This window comes from Gallus gallus, chromosome 16, assembly GCF_016699485.2.
Source record: "Gallus gallus isolate bGalGal1 chromosome 16, bGalGal1.mat.broiler.GRCg7b, whole genome shotgun sequence".
NCBI lineage: Eukaryota > Metazoa > Chordata > Aves > Galliformes > Phasianidae > Gallus > Gallus gallus.
The window spans coordinates 2,632,602-2,655,869 of record NC_052547.1 but is presented as its reverse complement, the minus strand read 5'-3'; the positions used below and the strand labels follow the sequence as shown (position 1 = coordinate 2,655,869).

The 23,268-nt window shown below is 52.8% G+C and overlaps 3 protein-coding genes across 8 annotated transcripts; 1 reads left to right on the top strand and 2 right to left on the bottom strand.

Annotated features, from left to right (window-relative positions):
- Positions 1-6,240: 6,240 nt before the first annotated feature.
- On the bottom strand, positions 6,241-10,768 carry LOC112533568 (msx2-interacting protein-like). 2 transcript variants are annotated; one of them, XM_040648896.2, is made up of 7 exons: positions 10,398-10,768; positions 9,731-9,914; positions 9,319-9,439; positions 9,007-9,069; positions 8,667-8,753; positions 8,361-8,429; positions 6,241-8,262 (listed from the first exon to the last, which is right to left on the bottom strand). In XM_040648896.2, exons 1-7 carry the CDS (start codon positions 10,433-10,435, stop codon positions 7,091-7,093), a joined length of 1,734 nt encoding a protein of 577 aa, XP_040504830.1. In that variant the 5' UTR covers positions 10,436-10,768; the 3' UTR covers positions 6,241-7,090. The 2 variants fall into 2 exon arrangements, with proteins under 2 accessions (XP_040504830.1, XP_040504831.1); XM_040648897.2 differs by lacking the exons at positions 9,319-9,439; positions 9,731-9,914; positions 10,398-10,768 and having other exon boundaries at positions 8,361-8,426; positions 8,667-9,215.
- Positions 10,769-12,748: 1,980 nt separating this feature from the next.
- On the bottom strand, positions 12,749-19,429 carry ARHGAP33L1 (Rho GTPase-activating protein 33 like 1). 4 transcript variants are annotated; one of them, XM_040648892.2, is made up of 7 exons: positions 19,056-19,253; positions 18,141-18,319; positions 17,665-17,866; positions 16,936-17,078; positions 14,990-15,306; positions 14,625-14,783; positions 12,749-13,686 (listed from the first exon to the last, which is right to left on the bottom strand). In XM_040648892.2, exons 1-4 carry the CDS (start codon positions 19,135-19,137, stop codon positions 17,056-17,058), a joined length of 486 nt encoding a protein of 161 aa, XP_040504826.2. In that variant the 5' UTR covers positions 19,138-19,253; the 3' UTR covers positions 12,749-13,686; positions 14,625-14,783; positions 14,990-15,306; positions 16,936-17,055. The 4 variants fall into 4 exon arrangements, with proteins under 4 accessions (XP_040504826.2, XP_040504825.1, XP_040504824.1 ...); XM_040648891.2 differs by having other exon boundaries at positions 14,625-15,306; positions 19,160-19,429; XM_040648890.2 differs by lacking the exons at positions 12,749-13,686; positions 14,625-14,783; positions 14,990-15,306; positions 16,936-17,078 and adding an exon at positions 17,199-17,314 and having other exon boundaries at positions 19,160-19,429.
- Positions 19,360-22,262, top strand: LOC107049645. 2 transcript variants are annotated; one of them, XM_040648895.2, is made up of 4 exons: positions 19,360-19,594; positions 20,803-21,045; positions 21,206-21,478; positions 21,752-22,262. In XM_040648895.2, exons 1-4 carry the CDS (start codon positions 19,571-19,573, stop codon positions 21,866-21,868), a joined length of 657 nt encoding a protein of 218 aa, XP_040504829.1. In that variant the 5' UTR covers positions 19,360-19,570; the 3' UTR covers positions 21,869-22,262. The 2 variants fall into 2 exon arrangements, with proteins under 2 accessions (XP_040504829.1, XP_040504828.1); XM_040648894.2 differs by having other exon boundaries at positions 20,782-21,045.
- Positions 22,263-23,268: the final 1,006 nt, after the last annotated feature.

Genomic DNA, 23,268 nt, shown 5'->3' with positions numbered 1-23,268 from the left:
GCTCCGGGTCCCAAAAGCTCTCCATACTTCCCCCGTTTTCTTTTTGTACGAGCCAGGTTGTATGAATCGCATCTTGAGCCACCTTTTGCTAGCATTACAGTAAACAAAGCATGATTATCAGCATACCAATCACTATCTATAAGAATACACTAGATTTATGTTACACACTTCTACAAAGCATTCCTTGTCAGTAAACTAACAGTAAAGACTACACAGCACACCAGTATTAACTAGTTTCAATATCCCGATGAATAAAATACCACAGTCCCCACTCTGGATCAACCACTGTACCTGACCCCCACAATTAGTGCGCTTCTGAGTCTCATAACCGCCAATTGCTCCTGGCAGTTCCCAGTGTCCAAGAGACCTTTCTGATGAGATGTTTTCTGCAATCTGCTAAGGGAATACCAGTCGCAGCTCGGGAGTCATGGCACTGTATATGATGTCTTGCACACCATGCGGCTATCGCTCGCCGGAGTCGCTGTTGTTGTCATCGGGTTGAGATGGGTTCTTGATGTTCGGGGTTGGCTTAGTCCATTTACTGGGAACCCATAATGGGCCAGATCCTGTGGAAACACAACTTTCTCCTGGGAGCCTCCCATGATGTTTACAAAATTCTTATTGGTTCCTAATTCCCTCAAAGTTTCCACAGACCCTTAACACTGTATAGTGATATTGTTCGGTTATAAACACTTGGGAACAGATCTCACAGAAGCTTGTCCATGTTCCCTTACACGCTTCCGTGCAATCAGAACACAGTACTAGATAAACAGGCTGACACTCATTCCCTGAAAGGAACACATCTCACTCACACCACACTCACTCTGACATTTAGAACAAAAAACATAGTTTATACATAATCCACAATGCTGACGACATCTTTTAGCTTGTATCTTAATAACACTAGTGCATTAGTCAATTGGTTGCAAATTGTACCCCAGCCGGCAATCTAACCCGTGAGCTCACGTATCTCGGGGGGGGGGGGGAAGCAGGCACGCTCCTTCATACCCTGCGTAGGACGTCTCCTCACGCCTTACGGGCACCCCCTTTTCTATACACATACCTGATACACCAATGGATGGTCCTTGTCTGTCCCTGCAGTGATCGGGTGAGGAAGGGAGACCTTCCAAGAAATCTTGGGGCGCGCCAAATGTGTCCCCTCTCTCAACCGACCCTGCAGCTGAACAGAGCAGATCTATTCTCGTTGCAAAATTGAGTTGCTGAAATCAGACCCTATATCCGGTAAGGATATAGAGCAGGCATGTGTCTATTGATGTCTATTGATAGTGCAAGGGGGATCACTCCACGTAACTTGCACACTGTCAGGAGAAATTGTGCTATAGATATAGGTCAAACTAATACATAATCAATAGTTGACAGGAATTCAGATACATTTTCATTACGTTTCTGAAAGACACATTTTCATGCAGTATAATGAGACAGAAGAACAGAGGGTAGTGCTGGCGCAGTTCTTATAATTTGCAATTGCTTGCAGCTTGTCTCACAGCACCTGGCACAACGGTCTCTATCACAGCTCTGCATTCCTTTCGCCTACTCCCATCATTGTTCTGTGTGAGACAGTGATCCATAGCGGCTGTTTTACTTGCACTGACCCAGGGGGAGAAAAACATGACCTCGCTGGGTCAGCCGTCCATCCACAATTTCCCTGTTCTACTATTGCCTGGCCTGTGGGCGAGTTCGGGATACCCGTACTGTGTTTTACTCCCCATGTTTGCAGAAACTCCCCAAGCCTACGACTAGTGTAGGCTGGGCCATTGTCTGTTTTTATTTGTAGTGATATACCCGTAACTGCAAAGCAACAACTGAGATGCCTTTCTACATACATAGCCTTTTCTCCAGGTTGAGCGGTGGCCCACATAAAATGACTATATGTATCTATAGACACGTGTACGTATTTCAGCTGCCCGAACTCACCCACATGCATCACATCCATCTGCCTATTTTTGTTAGCTTTAAGTCCCCTGGGGTTAACTCCTAGCCCGAGACCCATACTGCCATTATGGTGGCTGCACACTGGGCACGATCTAACAATTACCTTAGCATCCTCATATGTTATCTGATATTCCCTTCTTAGCCCCTTGGCATTCTGGTGAAACATAGAGTGCGCCTCTCGGGCCAGGACATGCTGGGACACTAAAGGTCTCTGCGCCAGTGACACCAAGCGATCAGCTCTCGCATTTCCCTCTCCCAAGTCTATCTCCCATTTATGACCTCGAACATGTATTACTGCATATGAGTGCTCCCTAATTCTGATTGCTCTCTGCAACTGCACGAACAGCTCGTACAGCCGCCGATTCTGCACTTCCTTTATGTAGGCCTCCTCTATTTGGTGGCATACTCCAGCTACATAAAGGGAGTTGGTGACCACATTAAGGGGGCCGATTAAGTTCATCATGGCCCATACAACGGCCACCAGCTCCAATGTTTGCAATAAGTCCTTATCATCGGCTGCAATGAGGTGATGTCTCCAGGAGCCGCCCTGCTGCCAGGTCACTGCTGCTGTTCTAGACTTCTGTCCCGCATCCGTGTAAGCCGTGATTGTGTTCTGCAAGGGCGTCTTGTGCTGCTTTGGTATCCGGAGCCAACTCCATTGACTAATCCAATGTAGCGGCACGTTCGGAATCTTTTCCATTGAAATCGTACTTCCAGATCCTAAGAGAGCATCCTGTAACTCTGGACTATGCTGCACATACCATGTCAGAGTGTCCTTCTGCATTGGCAGCTGTACACACACAGGCTCCATACCTATGATCTGCAGGGTACGTTCTCGCCCTTTCTTAATCACTTCTGCCAGGAGTTCAGTTTTTTGAAGAAGTGTTTTTGATTGCTGCAGTGAGGGACAGATCCACTCTAGTACCCATACCTCCCCCATTTTCTTTTTAGATTGTGCCAACGCTCCTAAAAGGTACTTTGGTCCATACCATACCATAACCTGTATGGGGAGGTCAGGGTCACGTCTCCGAACACTGCCGTGTATAATGCAGTCCATAATCTGTTGTAGTAGACGTTTGTGCTGTGTTGTCACTGTTACAGGCTGGGCCGGGTCAGTGCCCTGTAACAAAGGTCGCAACGACTCTAAGAGTTCGTTTGGGATGCCCACCACAGGGCTCAGCCACTGTAAGTCCCCTAGTAACCTTTGGGCATCATGTAGAGTCTCTATTTTAGTATCCAGTTGCAGTTTCTGTGGGGTTACTATCGTGTTAGTCAGTGTCCATCCTAAGTACTTCCGGGGCGCGGAGAGTTGTACCTTTTCAGGGGCAATCATAAGTCCTTCCCTATTTAGGGTCTTTTCTATTTGCCAAATTTGTTCCTGTGTGAAGGCCTCTGGCTGGGCAAAAAGGATGTCATCCATGCAATGATAAATGACCATTTGTTTCCATTCTCGCCGGAGTGGTTGTAGAGCATGGTCGACATATAGTTGACATCGCGTGGGGCTATTTTTCATCCTTTGAGGTAATACTGTCCATTCAAAATGCTGATCAGGGTGTTCTCGATTCAATGCAGGCAATGTGAAGGCAAATCGTTTAGTGTCCTGAGGGTGCAGGGTAATAGTAAAGAAACAGTCCTTTAAGTCACTAATTAGTAATGGCCAATTGTCAGGTAGCATGGCAGGATTGGGCAGGGCGGGTTGAAGTGCCCCCAATTGAGAGAGCACACTGCGGCCAATTAAGCATTGAACAGTGGGGGGTAGAGGTGCCACCGAGACAGAGGTATGGACTACTTGTTCATCAAGGTGGATTTTCAGGGGAGGCGACTTTTTTGCTAAGGATAGTCCACCTGTACCCGTCACTGTGGCTATGGCCGCTTGCAGTGGCCATTGAGGCGGCCAAATTTCTGGGCTCACTATGCTGTTGTCGGCCCCTGTATCTAATAGACCTTGAAGTTTGATTTCTTCCTCTCTGTGTTTAAGTGTCACTGGTTTTTTAGGTTGATGATGCACATTTAGTAATAGCAATGCTAAGCCCCCTGAGGAGCCAAACCTTTGCTCCCCTCGGGGAGACGATTGACACGGGGTTAAGGCTTTGGTCAATTGCTCTAGGGGTACTAACTGCGCTATCCGTTGCCCTTTCTCAATTTTTATTGGAGGAAACGGGGTGTATACCATAATCTGGATCTCGCCCTGAAAGTCCACATCTATTACCCCAGGGAGGACAAAAAGTCCGAGCATCGATGCTGAAGAACGCCCCAATAAAAGGGCCCCAACGGCGGTTCCATTTATCATTACTGGTCCCCTGATCCCTGTAGACACCCGCTCAGGTTTTGTGGTCATTAAGGTCGTGGTCACTGCGGCTGCCAAGTCCAAGCCGAGGCTTCCTGGTGTGGCTGGTTGCAGGGCTGCTGCTGGCTGGAAACGGCTACTTGTGTCTGCGCGCAGCCGTCGTTTCTTTCTCGCGCTGGGCTGGGGGTTTCCCGACCGGCGTCGACAGGCATTGGTATTGTGGTTGTCCATACGACATGTGTGACACCATGAACCGGTGGCTTGACACTGACGACGCATATGTCCCATGCCACCACAGCGATAGCATTTGATGCGACCAGCAACAGGAGATCTCGGGCCTAAATTTGTTGTCGCAGACGCTTGTAAGGATGCAAGAGCTGCTAGCACTTGATTGTGAGAGGCCTCAGCCTGCGCCTTTAAACCTGCCCCTAACTCCTTAATAGCCTCAACCAGAAATGCTTGGGGCCCTACCGGCACACTTGATAGCTTTTCCAGTGCCTCTTCAATAGTCCAATTACTCCTCAAAGTACTCAGAATACTACGTGCTGTTGAATTACAATTTTGGAGCGCGCACTGTTTTAACATCACTCCTCTCATGTACTCTGGCACCCCTGCCTTTTCAATAGCCCCGGCTACCTTATCTATGAATGCCCCAAAGTCCTCATCTCTACCTTGTCGGATCCCCATATAAAATGGCAATCCATCAGGCACCTTAATCTTGTCCATGGCCTGTCTAGCTAAATACATAGTTTCTCGACATTTATCTGGCCCTAATAATGCTTGGGCTTGTGTTCTGAAAAAAGGCCCTAGCCCTAAGAGTTCTTCGATAGTTACACCATGTAGTGGGTCTCCCGGCTGCCTAGCCTTTGAGACACTCTGATGGCACAGTTCTTGCCAATATGCATTAAACAACAGCTGTTGATGTTGTGAAAAGATCAATTTTGCTATTGCCCGACAATCGGATGGCAGCAATATCTGCGTACTCCAAATATAATCCAATATCTGCTTAGCTGGCTCGCTTTTTACCCCAAACTGACTAACTGTAGATCGTAGCTGCGATAATAATTTCCAATCTAAAGCTGTGATGGTGGCCTGCATCCCTCCCGCAGGATTAGAGGCATATATCACCGGAAACGCCATGTGCCGCACGGCCTCCACTGCATCGTTATCCCCCGCCTCCATGCAGGCCCGTGCCAGCACCGCCCAAGCTTCCCGCCTCTCCCGTGCAATGGCCCCCGCTAGGTCACTCTCTGCCCCAGGGATCGGCTCACTGCTCGGAGGGTTTATTGGGCCCATTGTAATAGGCGCAGGTGAACTACCCGGCGCGGCCGTAACTAGGGGCGGGGGTGGGGCGCTTGGCTCCGAACATGCTGATGTGGCATGCTCCGCGGCCGGCGGCAACACTAAGGTAGTCACTGCGGGGGGCAACGGACAATCCGGCCACCCATTGTAATCCTTATTTCTCCCCTGTGCAGCACTGGCCTGTTCCGCTGCCTTCTTTTCTGCTTGGTGCTGCAACAGTTCATTGTGAACTGCTCTCCACAGTTTCCCGCATTTTTTTGCTGTCTTATCATCATCTAAAACTGCTTGCCAAATTGCATCCCCAAATTTATGCCATTCTGTAAGGTCATGTACTAAATGTGGGTCTTGAAAAAACCCTTTCGCATAACCATAAGCTAATAACCCGGGGAGTTCCTTCTGTAAGTCTACTCCCTTAATTTGTCGTTTTCTCAGAAAGCAAGTAAATAAATCATAAGCCGCTTGCCTTTCCATCCCTTATCTGTCAGCGCGCGCTATTGCAGCCTTACAAGGTCTCGGCGGCCCGTATCGACCAGGCTCTCCGATGAGGTCACCTAGGGCTCGGCACTCCTCTCTCTGGTTCCCAAGTGCTTTAGCCGTCCTCGCTGCTTTAGGACCCGAACTCCTTCGCCGTCCCACCGTGGTGCGCCGTTACTGGATCACGTCGGGGTCACTATTTGTAGGAAATCAGCGGGAGACAAGTCTCATGCTTTCATGATCAACAAGTCTCAGCTTTATTGAAGCACACGCAGGCATTTATACGATAGTTAATGAGCTACTACATATGCCAAATTGGGTTCTCTTATTGGTTAGTTCTTTACGTGAGAAAGTAACCATCAACGCTAGATACCGTGACAGTCCCGTGATGAATGCCCGATTGTTTACCACATACCACTCAATTTTCTTAATTGCAGCATGTTCTTATCACTTCCTTGCTCCTGAGGGCAGCACGACCTTGCCTGGTTTAATGAGCAGGGCCCTATCTCCTTACCAGCTGCATCCCATCATGGCCCCTCTCCCGGAGCCAGTGCTCCGGGTCCCAAAAGCTCTCCACAGGACACCACTCGTGCCTGGCCACAAACGGGAAAATCCTGCTCTGGGTGTACAGATTGGGCTGAGTCCCCGTCTGAAGACAAAACTGCCAGGACCCAAACAGCGTGGAGGCAGAAGAGCCGTGACACCTGAGGTATCTTTAGGCCTGTGGTGGCAGCTGAGGGACACGGCCATCTGTGGTGCCCCATCCTGCCCCGGAGGTGGGCATGGGGAGCTGGGGGGCTGTGACACGGCACAAATGACTGCAGGCAGAGGTATATAGGAAAGGGAACACAAAACATTTAATAACCTATCGTAGAAAACAAAGAGTAACAGAAACAACAATATTCCTAAAATTGCCATCCCACAACAATTGAGCGCCCAGACAATGTCCCATCCACTGCAATGCTGACGTTGGAGCACGGCTCGGTTCTGGAGGTGAGGCATGGGGCTGTTGCTGGTGCCCCTGGAACGCTGCTGCTGCTGCCTGGTGCTGCGGGGCCGGCGAGGAGCACAGCGTTACAGGTAGCCGTAGTCGTCGGCTACGGCCATGTCTATCTCCCGCTGCACCAGGAACTGCACGGGGCCGATCTTCATCTGGTGGGCCGCCCGCTGCCGCTCCTCCTGGGCCAGCTTCTTCATGTGCTCCCGCTTGGGCCGCTGCTCGGCTGTGATGGGCCGCGACTTTTCCAACACTCTGGGCACTGTGGCACTGCCACCCCGCTGGCGCCCCACGAAGTGCAAGGGGTGCAGTGGCCGAGGCTGCTGGTGGTGCAGCTGTGATGATGATGGTGGGTGCCTCCACAGCGTTGAGCTCCTCTGCAGGGATGGGCGCAGGCAGCTCGGTGCCATCTTCTTGGCTGCGTCCTCCTCTCGCGCCGTGGTGCCTGGTGGTGCCGGCGCTGCCTTGTTTGTGTCACTGTCTTGGGGCTGGAGGGCAGCCAGGCCAGCGCTGGGTGTGGGTTGGGGCTGCACAGAGGGTGGCTGGCGCACCGGCCCCACCGCAGTCACCCTCTGCCCCAGCGGGTGCACGGCCTGGATGGATGCACACAAGTGCATGTACAGCTCACTGGCAGCACCCGCTCGCATTCTGCTGCTGGCTCCTGCGCTGGCCCCAGACAGCTTCAATTGCTGTGGGTGTATGCGGCCTTTTCTTTCTCTTGTTTCCTTCTGAGGTGGCAGCTTCCTTTTCTTAGCTGGAACACCACTGGTGGGCTGCTCCTGCTGGGAGCTCTCCCTTTTCCGGGGGGTGCCAGCAGGCGCGGGGCGCTTGGTCCGCTTGGTGCTGCCCCTGCTTTTCTTTTCTGCCACCAGGCAGGAGACAGAGCCCAGTGAAGGTGGTGAGTGAGCCTGAAGCCCCTGGGGCTGCCTTTGCTGCACCTCCTCGACAGGCTCTGTGGTTTGGGCTGAGGGAGGTGTGGTTACAGCCAGGGGAGTCAGCCGTGGACTGAGCCAGACACTCTCTGGTGGTACGACGGGGTGCAGCGGAGACAGCCCACACTGCAGCTCAGACAGGAGCCCAGGGGATGGTGGAAGTCCCCAGAAGGGGTCGGTGGGGGTCCCGGCGACAGCCTGTGTGTCTGTGCTGAGCTCTCTGCTGTCCCTGGGGTAGTCAGGGAGCTCAGCGATGAAGCATCCTGGGGCAGGGCTGCTGCGGTGCTCGTGGGGGACCTCAACAGCTCTTGCCACATCTGAGAATGCAAGAACATCTTCCAAAATGGTGAGGACAGCCTTCCCACACCCCCTCTGTACAAACACACACCTGCGGCTCTGCAGCCCCTAAACTCACCACTGATCCAAGAGAGCAAACCCTGAATGTCCGTGGTGTCCTCCGGCACATCCAAGCTGGTCGCCACTGCTGGGAAAAGCAAGAAAATCCCAAAGGGTCATTGCCTGCTCTCTCGTACCATGTTCACAGTAAGGGATCTTGGGTGATTCACATTACAAATCAGAACAGGAAAGGTAGCAGGAAATCCCAGGGATTAAGACCCCAAGCAACACGCAAGGAGAACAGTCCCACAAAAGAACAGACAGGAAGCCTAACTAACTAGAAAGACAGTGCACCAAACCCAGATGCCTGTTTGTGTGTCTGTACCTCTCTTGGGTGTTGTGCCACACTCTGCGCTCCTCTCCTGGCCTTCCGCATGGCTGCGCTTTGCTGGAAGGCCGCTTGCATCAGCTTCTAACAGAAAGGAGACAAGGAATGCATGAAGAGCATCTCTTTGGAGGAAGATTTGAGCACAGCCAACCACAAACTTCTGGTCTTCAAGACCAGTTACTTCCATTTGCCTCTCCGCTGCTACAGCGCTGTGCCACTTCTGCAGTAGGCACAGATCTGCCATGCCCTTTCCTCTCTCCTCCATCACACACCCACCCCTTCACGCAGCCCTGTTTAGAGGCAGGTACCCACACCGCAGCTCAGAACAGGTTCTTACCTGCGGAGGCTTTCCGTTTTCCCCGTTGCCCCGCACCATTCTGTGGACACGCAGGCTCCGTCCCTACCACAACATATCATGTGTTGATCTCACAGATACCAGCAGGCAGCAGAAGCCCATGTCCCCCCAGAAAACAGAAAGATGCTACTTTGACAGCCCAAACACAAACTGATAGTCCACTTCTCACTGCTCCCTCCTCCTGCACTCCAAATGGATGCTCCCTTGACATCCCCTGCAGCACTGCACCCGCCCAGAGGTAGTACTCAAAAATCATTCTTCCATGCTTCGCGATAGAGGGCTGAAAAAACTCACTTTCGCATGGCAGTAAGGACGGTCTGTCCCCGTCGCGTCCCTCTGTGCGCTGAAAGGCGCAGTTGGACCTCTGGCAGCCTGCTGGCTGCTGTTCCCAAACACAGGGAACTGCGCCGCCCTGCTTTTGAAGAGAAAAAGGAAGAAACGGTGGTGGGAATGGGCACCCGAGGTTTGCAGAGAGGTTCCAGACCGTGCCAGAGATAGGATATCAGAGTGCTGAGAGGCTAATTATCACTAAGGGAAAATACCGCCTGAGCCATGTCCTTGCCATTAGCCTTGGCTGTCAGCAGTGGGCGCAGAATCCAACCGGTTATTGAGGTCACAAAGGACCAGTAGGGCTCCTCCTGCTCCGTCCCTTCCCTTAAAAATGAGACAAAGGAAGAAGAACCAAGCAAAAGAAACCCAGCCGTACCTCTCCACTCACAGGACAGAAATAGGAATTGCAGTCGTCTCCTTGCTGAGACATGACCGCTGTCTCCGAGGAAGCCGAAGTTCCCAGGGCTCTCTCTGCAGGAACTTCTCTGCTCTTGGAAAGAGCTGGCCTCACTCTTCCTGAGACTGCCTTGATCTCTGAAATCTCCTTTTGGACAGGAACCCTGCAGAAAGTACCAACAAGTGGAAAATTGTGAGGAAGAAGCATTTTCCCAGCTTTCTTCTGCCAGGCAATGTAGTCTCTTGAGGAGGGCAATGTCTGGAAACCAGCTGGCTGCAAGAGCTGCACAACGCTAGCTCCAGCTTGTGTCTGACTGCCGTGATTCTGTGAGACGGTGCTCTTCTCCATCTCCTCAGTAGCTCTGCACCCAGCCATCCGTGGGGCAGTGAGGCACAAATTGCTCTCTATGAAGTTTGCACTCTCCTTTCAATGTCTGACGTGAAGGTGGGGGCCCGGCAGCAGATTTCCAGGGGAGGAATGACATCTCGTCATCCTCACCAAATCGTGGGATGGGATCTCAACAAGAACCCATTTCCCCTGGAAACAGCCATGCTGAGGGGCACGGCAGGAGCTGGGAGCTCCTCCCCAGCCCAGCTTTTCTGCTGAGACACCTCCCGGCAACCACCCAGCACCAAACCCAGCTCACCTGCTCGGCCCGCTCAGCCCAAGCTGTGCCCTGCTCATGCACACGCCACAGCGGTGCTTCGGATGGGCACTCGCAGGGTGATCTGTTCTAAGGAAGGCCCAGAGCTCAGTCTGCGTGCAGCACGCTCACCAGAGCACCAGCTCTGCTCACCAGCTGTGGCACAGACGCTCCCACCCCAGCAGTGTTTGTGACCTCAGCGATTACCCACATCGCTTCGTTGCTTACGTCATAAGTGAAGGAAACAGACGCCTCCCAGATCCAAATTTTAGGAAACCAACACCAGGGTCACCCAATGGGGTTGTTTGAAGTAAAATAATTGGAGAAGTGAAGATGATTCTTGTGCAGCCCAATAAAAACCAGTCAAGACCAGTATGGCCTGCTAGTGGTCAGTGGAGTCCCAGAGGAACCAGTAGAAAACAAAACCGGTGGCTTTAGGCCTGTCGGGCTGTGGCTTTAGGCCCCGGACTGGTGTAGGCCTGTTGGGCTGTGGCTTTAAGCCTCAGGGCTGGTGCCAGCCTCTCTGGCTGTGGCTGTGGCTTTAAACCCCAGGGCCTTTGCCGTCCTCACTGGACGTGGATGTCTGTGGCTTTAGGCCCTGGAGCCAGTGCTGGCCTGTCTGCCTGTGGCTTCAGGACCAGGGGCTGCTGTTGGCTTCTCAGGCTGTGGCTGTGCTGTGGCTTCAGACTCTGAGGCCGGTGCCGGTCTCTCTAGCTGCAGCTTTAGGCCCCAGGTCAGGTGTAGGCCTCTCTGGCTGTGGCAGTGCCTTTAGGCCGGGGGGCCAATGCTGGCCTGTCTGGCTGTGGATTTCAGTCCCAGAGATGGTGCCAGCGTCTCTGGCTTTGGCTTTAGGCCCTACGCCTGGTGCCACACTGTCTGGCTGTGGACGTGGCTTCCGTCCCTGGGGCTGGTGCCAGCCTCTCATAGAATCATAGGATCATAGAATTGATACAGTTAATCCTACAAGTTACAAGTTAGATATGTGGGCCCATGACCAAGTAGGATGTGTGGGTAAGATAGGGGAAGAACATCTTGGAATTAATTGCATACAAAAGGGAACACTGCCCAAAAAACCCCCGCTGGACCGAAAGCAGTGTGCAAACTGCAGGGAAATGGCACATTGCTGGAAAAATCCTACCAAGCTGAATGATGGGAACCTGACAAGTTGACCCTAGCAGATCCATTGGTTAAATTGCAGCTAGGAGAGCAGGTTTATTTTCTGGTGTATTCGGGTGCCTCTTACCACCCGGAGATGATTTTGCAGCAGTAGTAGGAGCGACTGCCCAACAAGAAAGAGCTTACCTTTCGGCATCAATTAAGTATAGGCTGAGAAAACAAGTAGGAATACATACATTCTTGTACATGCCAAGTTCTCCAAAACCGCTACTCTGGCAAGACTTATTAGAACAAATGGATCCAGAGCTTAAATTCAATAAAACTGGAGCTAAGGGGCAAAGAGAATTAACTGATGGAAAATTGTAAGTCTGGCTTTAACACAAACTGGAAAAACAATGTTGTACCCCCAGAAGTTACAGAAATCTTAAATAAGGAATGCTTAGGAGTGGGGGTATCAGGAATACCTGGCAGAGCCAAAATGCAGCCCTAATACAACACTCCAGTCATGCCGATGAAAATTGGACAGCAAGTGCTATAGTTTGGCACCAGATCTGAGGGCAAGTAATAGAATTGTTGAAGGTATACACTCCGTGGTGGCAAATCCATACATTTTATTAACCAAGTTAGGGAATGAGTAGGTGGAGTTTACCTTCCAGAGTTGAAGGATGCCTTTTCTGCCTGGTTTCGCCACAGGAAGCCAAAGGTTGTTTGCCTTTGAATAGGAGACCACTAATACGAGAGGAAAGAGACTCGGTTAACCTGGACAGTGTTACCCAGAGCTGGGAGAACGGCCCAATGATTCTTGAGAACTGGTCAACTCATGAGCCTGAGATTTGGCTCCATCCCATGGTGGAACTTTACTGCAGTATGTGGATGCCACGGAAACAAAAAGAGGACTGCGTGCAATGAATTTCTTGCTTTAAATGATTATCAGGTTTCTCAACAGAAGGCATAAATAACTCAACGGCAAGTGACCCTATTTGGGATAGGAAGTTACAGCTGGGCCTTGAACCTTGAGGACTGCCAGGAAGGAAACAATCTGCCACACTCCAGAACCTCAAACAGCTGAGGAGCTCCAGAGTCTCCTGGGGATGACCAGGTGGTGCCGCCTACCACTATGGAACACTGGTAAAACCCCTCCATGCCCTTTTGAAATCCTGTCCAAAGGTCCTCATACAGGTTGAGGAAGACAAATAACAACAAGGTTTACCTGTGGCAATTAGACACGGACTCCGTTGTTAGTGCACAACAAAAACTTTTATTGTGTGTGATGAACAATATGCACTTGGTCAGTATGCACTTATTAAACGTGACCCTCTTGCCAATGCGTGTGGCAGTGCTGGATCTTCCATCCTGCCCTGAAGTACATGACACTGGAGCTGGGCTTCTCCACTCTTCGCTGTCAAGCCACCTCAGGTTTGGTGGGGCTTGCCCATGGTCTTTATAGCCTCTGCTCACACCCATGCCAGGTGTACAAGCTAGACAACTCCTGACTGTGTTGAGAGGGTCTGTCTGACATGAATAGTTACAATCTTTCAGCTTTTCTGAAAGAGGAAACTCTGTCCCTCCATGTCTGCTGAACTTGTTTACACCTCCCAAGGTCTTTTGCTAGTCAGGGCAAGGATGGCTTTATTTTCTACAGATTAAAGGAACGGGTGAGGTACCTGGGAAGCTAAGGGACCTGGGCAAATTAATAGAGGGGGCTTGCAGAGTATACGGAAACAGGGATTGTAAGGAAAGAAAGAAATTGGGAAGAACAGTAGCAGTTGCACTAGAGCAGGATGATGTAGAAGCCAATACTGTCAACCCAGCATCTTTCCTTAGCGAAACTCCTGGAGAACCAGTAGGAACCCTTAGGAGATGCAGAAGACACCTGGTTTTTGTGTTTTAAATCAGGACACATTATGCCTGTTGTGTTTTCCATACATTGCTTAACAAAGTCACCATCGGGAAATGGTTTGGATTTTCCTGCCGTCAGATTTGCTATCACATAACTAGCTTCTATAACAGAGCCCATTTGACTTTTGAAAATTACTCTGTTGAGGTTAAAGACATTCTAGTCTTTACAGTTCCACTGATTTGTCTCCATGAAGCATTTCTTGGTATGCATTGAACTTGGCAGCCTGGAGAAGGATCCGGGGAGACCTAAGAGCGGCCTTCAGTAGCTCAAGAGGGGCTGCAAGAAAGAAGGGGACAGAGTCTTTAGGTTGGACATAAGGAAGAAGTCTGTTACGATAAGGGTGGCACTGGAACAGAGACACTGAGGGACCGTGGGGCTCTCGGGAGCCCTGAGCACTGGGCGTCAGAGCCTGGGGATGGATGCCATAGAGGGCACCATCCCTGTCCCGTTCCAGGGGGACCGCTGCCACCCCCAGACCTTCCCTTGTGCTTTGTGGGGCTGCGCAGAGGAGGTCTCGAGGTGTCCTAGGGATGGCCCAGGGTCACTGTGCAGATGGGATAGGGGCTGTGGCTGCTGTCCCCAAGGAACACACACCCTGCCCTGGGCTGCTGCCAGCCCTTCTCCTGCCCGCAATCCTGGGGCACAAACCCTGCAGGGACAAGGCTTCTCCGTGGTCAGTGACACCTTTTCACATCCTCTGCTGACCAGTGGGGTCCTCTGAAGACCAATGAAGATGTTGATGATCACCGACATCCTCCAAGGACCAATAAAGCCCTCAGCAAAGCCACACTCTGTGTGTCTGCATCCTTGTCCCCAAGCTCAGCAGGGACCCCTCCCATCTGTCCCTGCCTGGCAGAGGCCACCCATAAGTGCTGGGAGGGGTCCCCAGCTCCATGCCCTGCACCCGTGGGACTCTATCCCCTCTCCACTGCCTGCTCCAAAATCCCTAAAGGACGAAGCTCCCCGTGCTGCCAAGCAGCCCCAGTACCCTCCCTCTGCTCTCTCCCAGTTCCTCCTTCCAGTTCCTCCCAAACCCTTCACCCTTTGTTCCACCTTCTCCATGGCCACGATGTCTCCAGGTCGCTCTCCTTTTACCCCTCCCTTATCGCAGCCAACTGTCCCGCACTTGGATCTGCTTCAGCCCTCTTCCTTCAGTCCCGGTTCCCCTCCACCATTACCCAACATGCAGTCCCCAGATCCCCTCCCTTAGGCACCTCAAATCTCCTCTCTGATGACCGATGACACCCTCTGTTGATTAATGAAGCCCTCTGATGGTCAGGGAAGATCTCTCATGATCAGTGGAGCCCTCTGACAGCCAACAAAGCCTTCTGATGACCACTGACACGCTCTGATGGCCAGCAGGTTGCTGCTTCCTGTGCAGGAAAGGGAAGCAAAGGTTGAGAAAGAAGATTGTGACATCATTTGGTAGATAGCATGGTTTGCTCATCATGGCATAAAGATTTCTTTGGATTAATCAAGCACAGAATTCAGAGAGCAGCGTGACTGCATCACGCTTGTGTGTGCCTCCCAGTGCCTGGGACTGGCTGCCTGATTATAAGTCCTCCTCAGCGATGCCGACCTGCTCCTCATGGAGGTGCTGCTGCCCGGGCACTCAGACTCTGCATGAGGTGGGCTGCACTGGAAGGACACTGAGTCACAATCCAGGCTAGCGACTGCGATGGCTGGTGGGCTCAGGTCAGCATCTTCAGCAGAGCCAGGAGACATGGGGGCAGGAACGCAGATGAGCGCCTTATCCCCATTGTTGTTCCTTATCCCCATTGTTGTTGTCATCAGAACTGCAGCGATTCGTGCTTCCTGACAGCTCTGCACTGAAGGACGTGCACAGCGCACCACTACTGGGCCTGGGTCTTCTGGGTCGAAACCGGTTAGATTCACCTAGGAACGAGCAGATGCACAGGGGTGAGCGTCAAACTGTCACTGTCCAAGGAGGCAATGCCTTGGTGTTGTTTTTCAAGCAGGCTTCAAGCAGCATGCAAGATGCTCACCGTATGGAGTTAGCAATAGCTGTTAATTAAGTGCCCTCAAATCATTTTCCTTCCCAAGGCTGCCTTTTTCCCCTTAGAAGAGAAAGGAGGAGATGGCAAGGAATGAAAGGCAGGTGAGGTCAGCTGTACAAAGTCCTTCAAAGGAAAACCAAGCTCTGAAGAGCACTGCCCTGATACCACTGCCTGACACAGATGGAGAAGCTGCTTCATTACCAAGACCAGCTTTTACTGCGGGGATGGCAGGCATCTGTGCTGTTGCTTATCTGCAGTCAGGAATGTCAGACTGCCTTTTTTTAAACCCGCAGTGACTCCTTCACAAAAGAGTATCAGTTTTTGATACTCGTTCTGCAAACTGGGCAAGAGTAACCTACAAAATGCTAACTGCTGCAGAGGACAGCTTGGAAGACAGCTGCTCCACACGCCCACCGTGCCACAGCAGCTCCTTGCTGCGTGTGCCTGGGATAACTGGTTAGCTCCTGACAGCAATCAACTAACAGTGGGGAAGACAGCAGCACTTGCACAGATGGTTTTATGAGCACTAAACAAGCACAACTAAAACACTCAAGGGAGACTGTTTTAAAGCACAGTCATGGAATGTGTTTGTTACACTGAAGACTAAAGGATATCATTTCCAAATGGCATCAGGGAGAAGGCGGGATAAAACTCCCCGCTGGCCCACACTGCAGGATTTGTGCTGTGTTCTTCTGCAAAAATGCACAGTTGCTGTTTGTAAATTTGGAAAGAGACAGTGTATGGGAACTGCTGAATCACGGCCTGAACCTCTGATTGACCACCTGAGGCAAGCACTGAGTCAGCCACAGGGGCACAGGTGAATGCAATTTCACCTGAGTGACTGGAAGGGGTGGAGCCTGGCTCCTAGACCCCATTTAAGGGCTGACTCCCAAGGAGGAAGGCTCTCTATCTGGAAGTCACTTCCCTGTGGATTCCTTCTGTGAGCCCATGACATGGGTAAGTTCTTTATTTCATTACTCTTTTGTAAATGCGATAATCTCTCTGGTCCTATGCCTAGTTACCTTACAATCTGTATACCTGATTGCTATCCAGGCAGTAAAATATACACCAAAAGGGTTGAGAAGTCAGAGTCTCCATAGCTACAGAAGGATGTTGGATGCCTTCCCTCTGTGGGAATGCTTGTGGGAAAGTGCCTTTACATAGTTTAAATGTCTGCCTTCTGACACAAAAACAGAATGGAGCCAGAAATGTATTCGTACTTCCATAGTAACAGTGTCAGAAGGAGACACTCTGAGACTTCTTGTAGGGGTGCCCATATACTGTCTTTCAAAAACTACTCAGGGGGAAAAAGGCACGAGAACGGTGTGCTCTGTCAGCTCCAGATCTTGAACAGGAGACCCAGTTAGGAAAGACAGAATTCCCAGTTAGGAATAACTGAAGATGTTATGTGCAGGCTTGAATGCTAGAAGGAGGTACAAGCACACTGAAAGCATGAATTCCATGCTGCCAAAAAGCAGTCTTTTGAAAGCTGGACTTGCACCCTTACCTGCCACGGCCACGACTTTTGCTTCTGAGGGCTCCTGGGTCTGCGCTGCAATCTGTTTGGCCACAGAGGGTGATTTTCCCAGGCTGAAACAGGAATGCCAACTGCCAGCTGCTGATTTCTTCATCTCATTGGCTGGACTTTTTCTAGAGTGAGAAAACAGAGGGAATGGTGTGAGCTGTGGCGCAGGGTGAGGGAAGAGCTGCGCTGAGCTCTTGCCAGCAGTTGCTTGTTCCTAGCCCTGCCTGGTTTCTGCTGACACACACCTTACAGACTCAGTCTCTCTCAAAGAGTTGAGGATGTTTCCATTCTTATAGCTCCTCCCGCTGCCAGCCATGTTTAATTTCTAGCGCAAGCAACTCTGTCCTGTCCCACAGCTTTGCTAGAGGAGAACCAGAATGTGTTTCAGGCTCGTGGTCCTGAAATCTGGAAAACCCCAGTGTTTCCAGGTACAGGTAGCACAGGCAAGGACAGACATCAGATGGCTTTATACGCCTCGTGACTGCCTGCCTAACAAGAAAGGAACGGTGCCGCTGTGTGGCTAAACTGAGCCCATGGGGCAGCTGTATGCTAGCTGAGTCCTCAGAGTCCAAAGTAAGTGGAAATTCGCTACTGCACTTCAGGCATGACTAGGATAACTTAGTTTCAGCAAGTTTTTGCAGCAGCAACATAATGGGGAAAAAGCCCACTCCAACAACTATGATAGGTGCTGGAAAAGAAACTCCTCTTTACCTTTCGGATGGAAAGCCACTGACTGGGTGGAATTTCCCCTGTAAAGCTGCGGGGCCTTCTTCCGCTTCAATCTCTCTGCTGTCTGACACAACGGGAGAGTTGCTGTGGCCTCGTGTCTGTGCCTGTGCCTCCTCCAGTGTGAGCAGCTTTGTGGAAGGAGAAGACACCCACAGGGACTTGCGCCGTGATAAAGAACTGTGTCCTGTAAAGGAAAACCACAGGTAAGAGGGAGGATCAGAAAGCAGCAGCACAGCCATCACAGTCCCGGGGGAGGTGCTGTATTCTGCTAAGACTTGGTTATCCTACCCACTGGAAGACAATGTCAGAGTAAGCACTTGGTGTTACAGATTCACCCTTTGGATCTCTATGAAAACCCCAACTGAAACAGAATGAAGACCAGAACAGGTGTGCAGACGTTATGTGTATGCCATGAGGCCCAGGGAAGAGGTAAATGAAAGACAGTGCCTTGTACTTACTGACAACTGCTCATACAGCCGGTCGGACAGCAGAGGGTTTGGGAGCTCCCTGAAGTACATTTTGCAGAGGGAGCTCACACTGTGAACGCCACAGACGTAGCTGTCCTGGGTTGGGTCAGGACTCTGCTCGGAGTCACATTCATGGCCGGGGAGAAGGACACAGCAACAGGCAGGGGAGGCTGAAGAAGGGGAAAACAACAAGTAGAAAGCAATACAAAATACAGTCAAGAAAAGGGAGGGGTTCCAGATTTACAGGAAGAAATAAGCACTCGGTCGCCAACAACACACAAGCCACGCTAGATGAGACGTTTCCAAAAGGGGGCCTCTTCTTTTGGCTAAGGCATTCCCAGTTACGCTGACAACTGGCTGCCTCGTCTACAATCACATGCCAGGAGCTCAAAGCAGCCAGGAGGAGCAGGGGCTGCTCAGAAGGGCTCTGCAGAGATGAGCAAACGGGAAGGAGAGCTGACAGCGCAGTCCCAGAGCCTTCCAACGCTGCATCCTGGAGGAGAACTTCCTGCCCCAGCAAGTCTACTGAGCAGCCTGTGTTCTATCCAACAGCCACAAGCCTGGCGCACCACCGCTGCCTGCACGGAGCTGCCCTCTGAAGGCCCAGAACGTGGCACGTGCCCCATTCTGCCCCTACTGACAGCTGTGTCAGTCGCAGCACTCTGACCGCAGTTTGTGGATGTTGGACGCCACGCCGCACAGGCGGTACATCCCCTGCACCACGCCGTGCTGCTCAGTGCATCCAGCGCAGCTCTGGAGGACCTGGGGGACTACACAACAAGTGCCATTGATAAAGATGTTCAACAGGAGCGGCCCCAGTACCGAGCCCTGGGGGAAACCACTCGTGACCGGCCGCCAGCTGGGTTGAACTCCACGGACCACAGCTCTTTGGCTCTTTTCCCATACCTCCCCGTTCTGCCCCGATCCCATTGTTTCGCCGCATCTTGCTGCGGATCTCCGACCCCACAGCCCCACTCACGGCCGCCATAACCACAGCTCCGCCCCCCCACCTCCCGAGGAGGTCCCTGCGGGCGCTCCGTTCCCCCCCAGCCGTGCGTGCAGGCTGAGCTGCGCTGCGCTGCGCAGGGACGCCGTCCCCGAGGCGAATGCGCATGCGTGGCAGCGGCTCCGTAGCAGCACGGTGTCTGTGCGCATGCGCTGGCGGTTCCTTTGGCGGCGTGTCGTCATCGGCCCGCGCTGTGTCGTCATCACCCTGAGCCCCGAAGCGGCGGCGGCGGCGGCCGCCATGCGGAAGTCGTGCCGGGTTCAACGCTGCTGCAGCGCCGCCGGGCAGCCCCGGGGCTCCGAGCGCCGCTTCAGCTTCTCCGAGTGGGTGTTCGGGGGTGGGGGGGTTGCGTGCTGCTCTGCGTTGGCCCCGTGGGGCCGCTGCGGTGCTCAGGGCCTCTGCTCGGCGGCGGGAGATGCCCTGTGCCCCCCCACCCAGGGTATTTCCCTGCCCTCACCCCCTTCTCCTCCCCTCGCCCCCCACGAATCACCCCAAACCTTTCCAGTCCTTTCTTCTGACCCCCAGGGTCACACCGGCGCGCCCCCCCCCAGCTTTAGTTCCCCCATTCTGATCCCAGGAGTCCTCTTCCACCCCGCACCGCAGTGCCTCCCCTCAGTGCCCCTCCACCCGTTCTCCATTTTACACCAGGTTCCCTGTCTGCCCCCCCCAGTCCCCTATTCTAATTCCCAGTGTCCCTTGCCCCCCTCTCCCCTCCACTACTCTCCCTATGCTGTCCCCATCAGTCCCCCCCTCCCAGTCCCCTCTATCTGACCCACAGGTTTCCCTGTCATCCCCCCCCCCCCTAAACTATTCCCCCTACAATTCCCCCATTCTGATCCCTACAGCTCCCTTCCCCTCTCCACCTCAGTGTTCCTCCTAGTCCCCCATTTTGACCCCCAGAATCCCCAGACCCCCTCAAGTCCTCCCATTCTGCGCCCTAGAGTCCGCCACCCCCAGGTCCCGTCTGTCTGATCCCCAGGCTCCTCTGTCCTCCCTTCCAGCTCTGCTTTCTGACCCTTAGAGTCCCCTGTACCTCTTTGTTCCCCACTCCCTGACCCCTGGAGTCTGTTCCCCCATTTTGACCCCAAGTCCCACCCACCAGATCCCATTTTCACCCCTTAGTAGCCCCTCACGACCCTCGGTTCTCCCCTTCCACCCCTCCCTTCACCCCCAAGTGCCCTTTCTTTCTCCTAGCGACTCTGTTCATCCTTCCCCCCCCCCCCCCCCCAACCTCTCAAGTTTCTCCCCAGGCCCCCTTTCCACCCCACAGAAGCCCCACTCACCCCTTTCTCAGCCCCCCCCCCCACAGCACCCTCCAGACCCTCTTTCTTCCCAATGGCGGCCTCTACTCACCCCTTTTTTCACTCCTCATAACTCCCCCTCTACTCCCAGATCCCCCTTTCCACCCCATAGAAGCCACATTCTTCCCTTCCCCCCCCCAACCCCTCAAGTTCCCTTCCACAACGCCCCTGTCCACTCACAGCCCCCCTTTCCTCCCCACAGAAGCCTTGTTCCCCTCCTTCCCCCCCACAACCCCTTCTCTCCACCCCTAGACCCCCTTTTCTCATCACGGAAGCTCCTCACAATCCCCCGTCTTCCCCCTTCCACCCCTCCATCCACCTGCAGACCCCCTTTTCCTCCTTACTGAAGCCCCACGTCTACCCCTGGAGTCATGCAGAAGGATCTGGATATGTCCTGGAGGGATTTGGGGGAGGCCAGGGAGCCCTGGACTCATCCAGAAGAGTCTGGAGATGTCCCAGAGGAGTCTTGGGGCATTCAGGGAGTCCTCATGTGGGTCTGGAGGGTTCTGGATTCCTCAGACGGGTCTGGAGATGCCCCGGAGGTGTTTTGGGGAGACCAGGGGGTCCTGGAGTCCTCCAGGAGTCTCAAGTGAGTGCTTTGGAAACAACCCCATGCAGTGACACATTTCCTCCCTGCCCCCCGCACACACACACCCACTCCATCCTTGTGGGGTCGCCCTGAAGAACTCCCATTTTTGTTAAAATAAAATATTGATTTTGTTTTATCTTTTCCCCCCACCTCCCTGCAGAAACTGACAGTTCCCACCGAAAAAGCCCCCTATGGCCACCAGGTGATGTGGGGAAAACCGCAGGTGACACCGGGACAACTGCCTGCCCCCACATTTGTCCCTGTCACCGTGGAACCTGGCGCCATCCCAACCCTCATCTATGCTGAGAGCTCCGTCAGCATCCTAAAGTTCCGGGAGCCGGGTGACGCCGTCTCCCTGACTCCCCCGGTGTCCCCAGCTGTTCTCCCTGCTGCGGTGGTGCAACTGGAGGGCTGTGACATCCTCATCAAAGAGGTGATGAGGAGAGGGGACCGGCAGGGGGGCTGGGGACAGTCAGAGGATGTATGGGGACCGGCACGGGTGTGACACGGTGGGTTCACCATCGTTGGTTGTTGGCGTCATCAGGTGTCGCTGTCATTGGGTGTCATTGGGTGTTGGCATCTCTTGTGTGTCACCATCACTCGGGTGATACCGTTCCCTGTGCTCTGACCACCACATGGGCACAGCCAGCCCCACATTGTCACCATGCTATCTCTAAGCTGCCGACTGTCTTTTGTCACCCCCCAGGCCTGCCTCCAGCCGGACCTGGTAACACTGGAGCTCTCTGGCGCTGTCACCATTATGTGCCACAAGGATGGGGACGTGGTGGTGTACTCTGCTGCCACCAGAGGGGACCGTGTGTGACATCAGCGTGGAACAGCTGTCATCGCTGCTGGGTGTTGCTTTTGTCAACATGCATGGGGTGTCACTGCTGGGGACACCTCTGTGTCACCCCTTCCATGTCACACCCCAAAGTTGGAGGCACCCCTCTGCAGATCCCCCGGTGTCCGTCCTTCTGACCGCATTGTTCCCATGCGGGGGTGGGTGGAGTTGAGGGGGGCACACACTTTATTTTTGTAAATAAGATTTATTTTGTGATAAGGTGGACTGGGAGACGCCGCCCCCCCAGACCTCTGCATGAATAAAAGGCAGAGGAGCGGCTGTGGGGCTCTGCATGTCACACCGGGGGGCACTCTGGGGACAGGTGACTGCAGCATCCCAGCCCCATAGCCCCTATGACCCCATCACCACTACAGTCCCATCTCATTGCCATCCCATAACCCGTATCCATATGCTACAACCTTATCCCATCCCATATCCCATCGTGTATTCATAGCCCATCCTATATCCATACCCTCATATCCATCCCATAACCATATTCCAAATCCATCCCATGTCTGTATCCTCATATCTCATCCTCTATCCATATCCCATCCCATATCCCATCCCCAGTCCATCCCATCCCTTATCCATACTCCCAAGTCCCACATCCTATCCCCATCTCATTCCCCACGTCCTATATCCGTATCATCCCACATCCATCCCAAACTCATGTCCGCACATCCCATCCCAAATTCATCTCGTGTCCACATCCCATATCCTTATCCATATCCCATGCCCATATATATCTCATTTTGCCATATCCCATCCCGTATCCAAATCCCCACACGCTCTCCATGCATTCTTCCCCCTCTCCCAGGTGGAGCTCATTACATTCCAGCTGCTCTCTCACATAAAGGGCAGCTCCTCCACCTCGCTTCCCCAGCCTGTCTTTCCTAGAAGCACACAGCCCTCCATGGCTGCACTGCAGTCACACGAGCTTTCCCACCACGTCTGCGTGACTGCCATGAGATCGTGGCCCTGTGACCACACACAGATCTCCAGCTCACCCTGCTTATGTCCCATGCTGAGCGCGTTGGTATACAGGCACTTTAGGGAAGCCGCAGGTGCAGCTGCCCCTCTAGGGACACGAGAAGGTTTTGGACGGGGTATCTGCAACGTGCCCTTCTCTTTGCACGATCCTATGGGGCAACTCTGAGGTTTGTCTTTCTAATGTCTCTAACACGTGTCCCTGGAATCATTGAATCATAGAATCACAAAGGTTGGAAAAGACCCGCAGGATCATCCAGTCCAACCATTCATGCATCACCAATGGTTCTCGCTAAACCATGTCCCTCAACACAACATCCAAGCCTTCTTTGAACACCTCCAGGGTCGGTGACTCCACCACCTCTCTGGGCAGCCCATTCCAGTGCCTGACCACC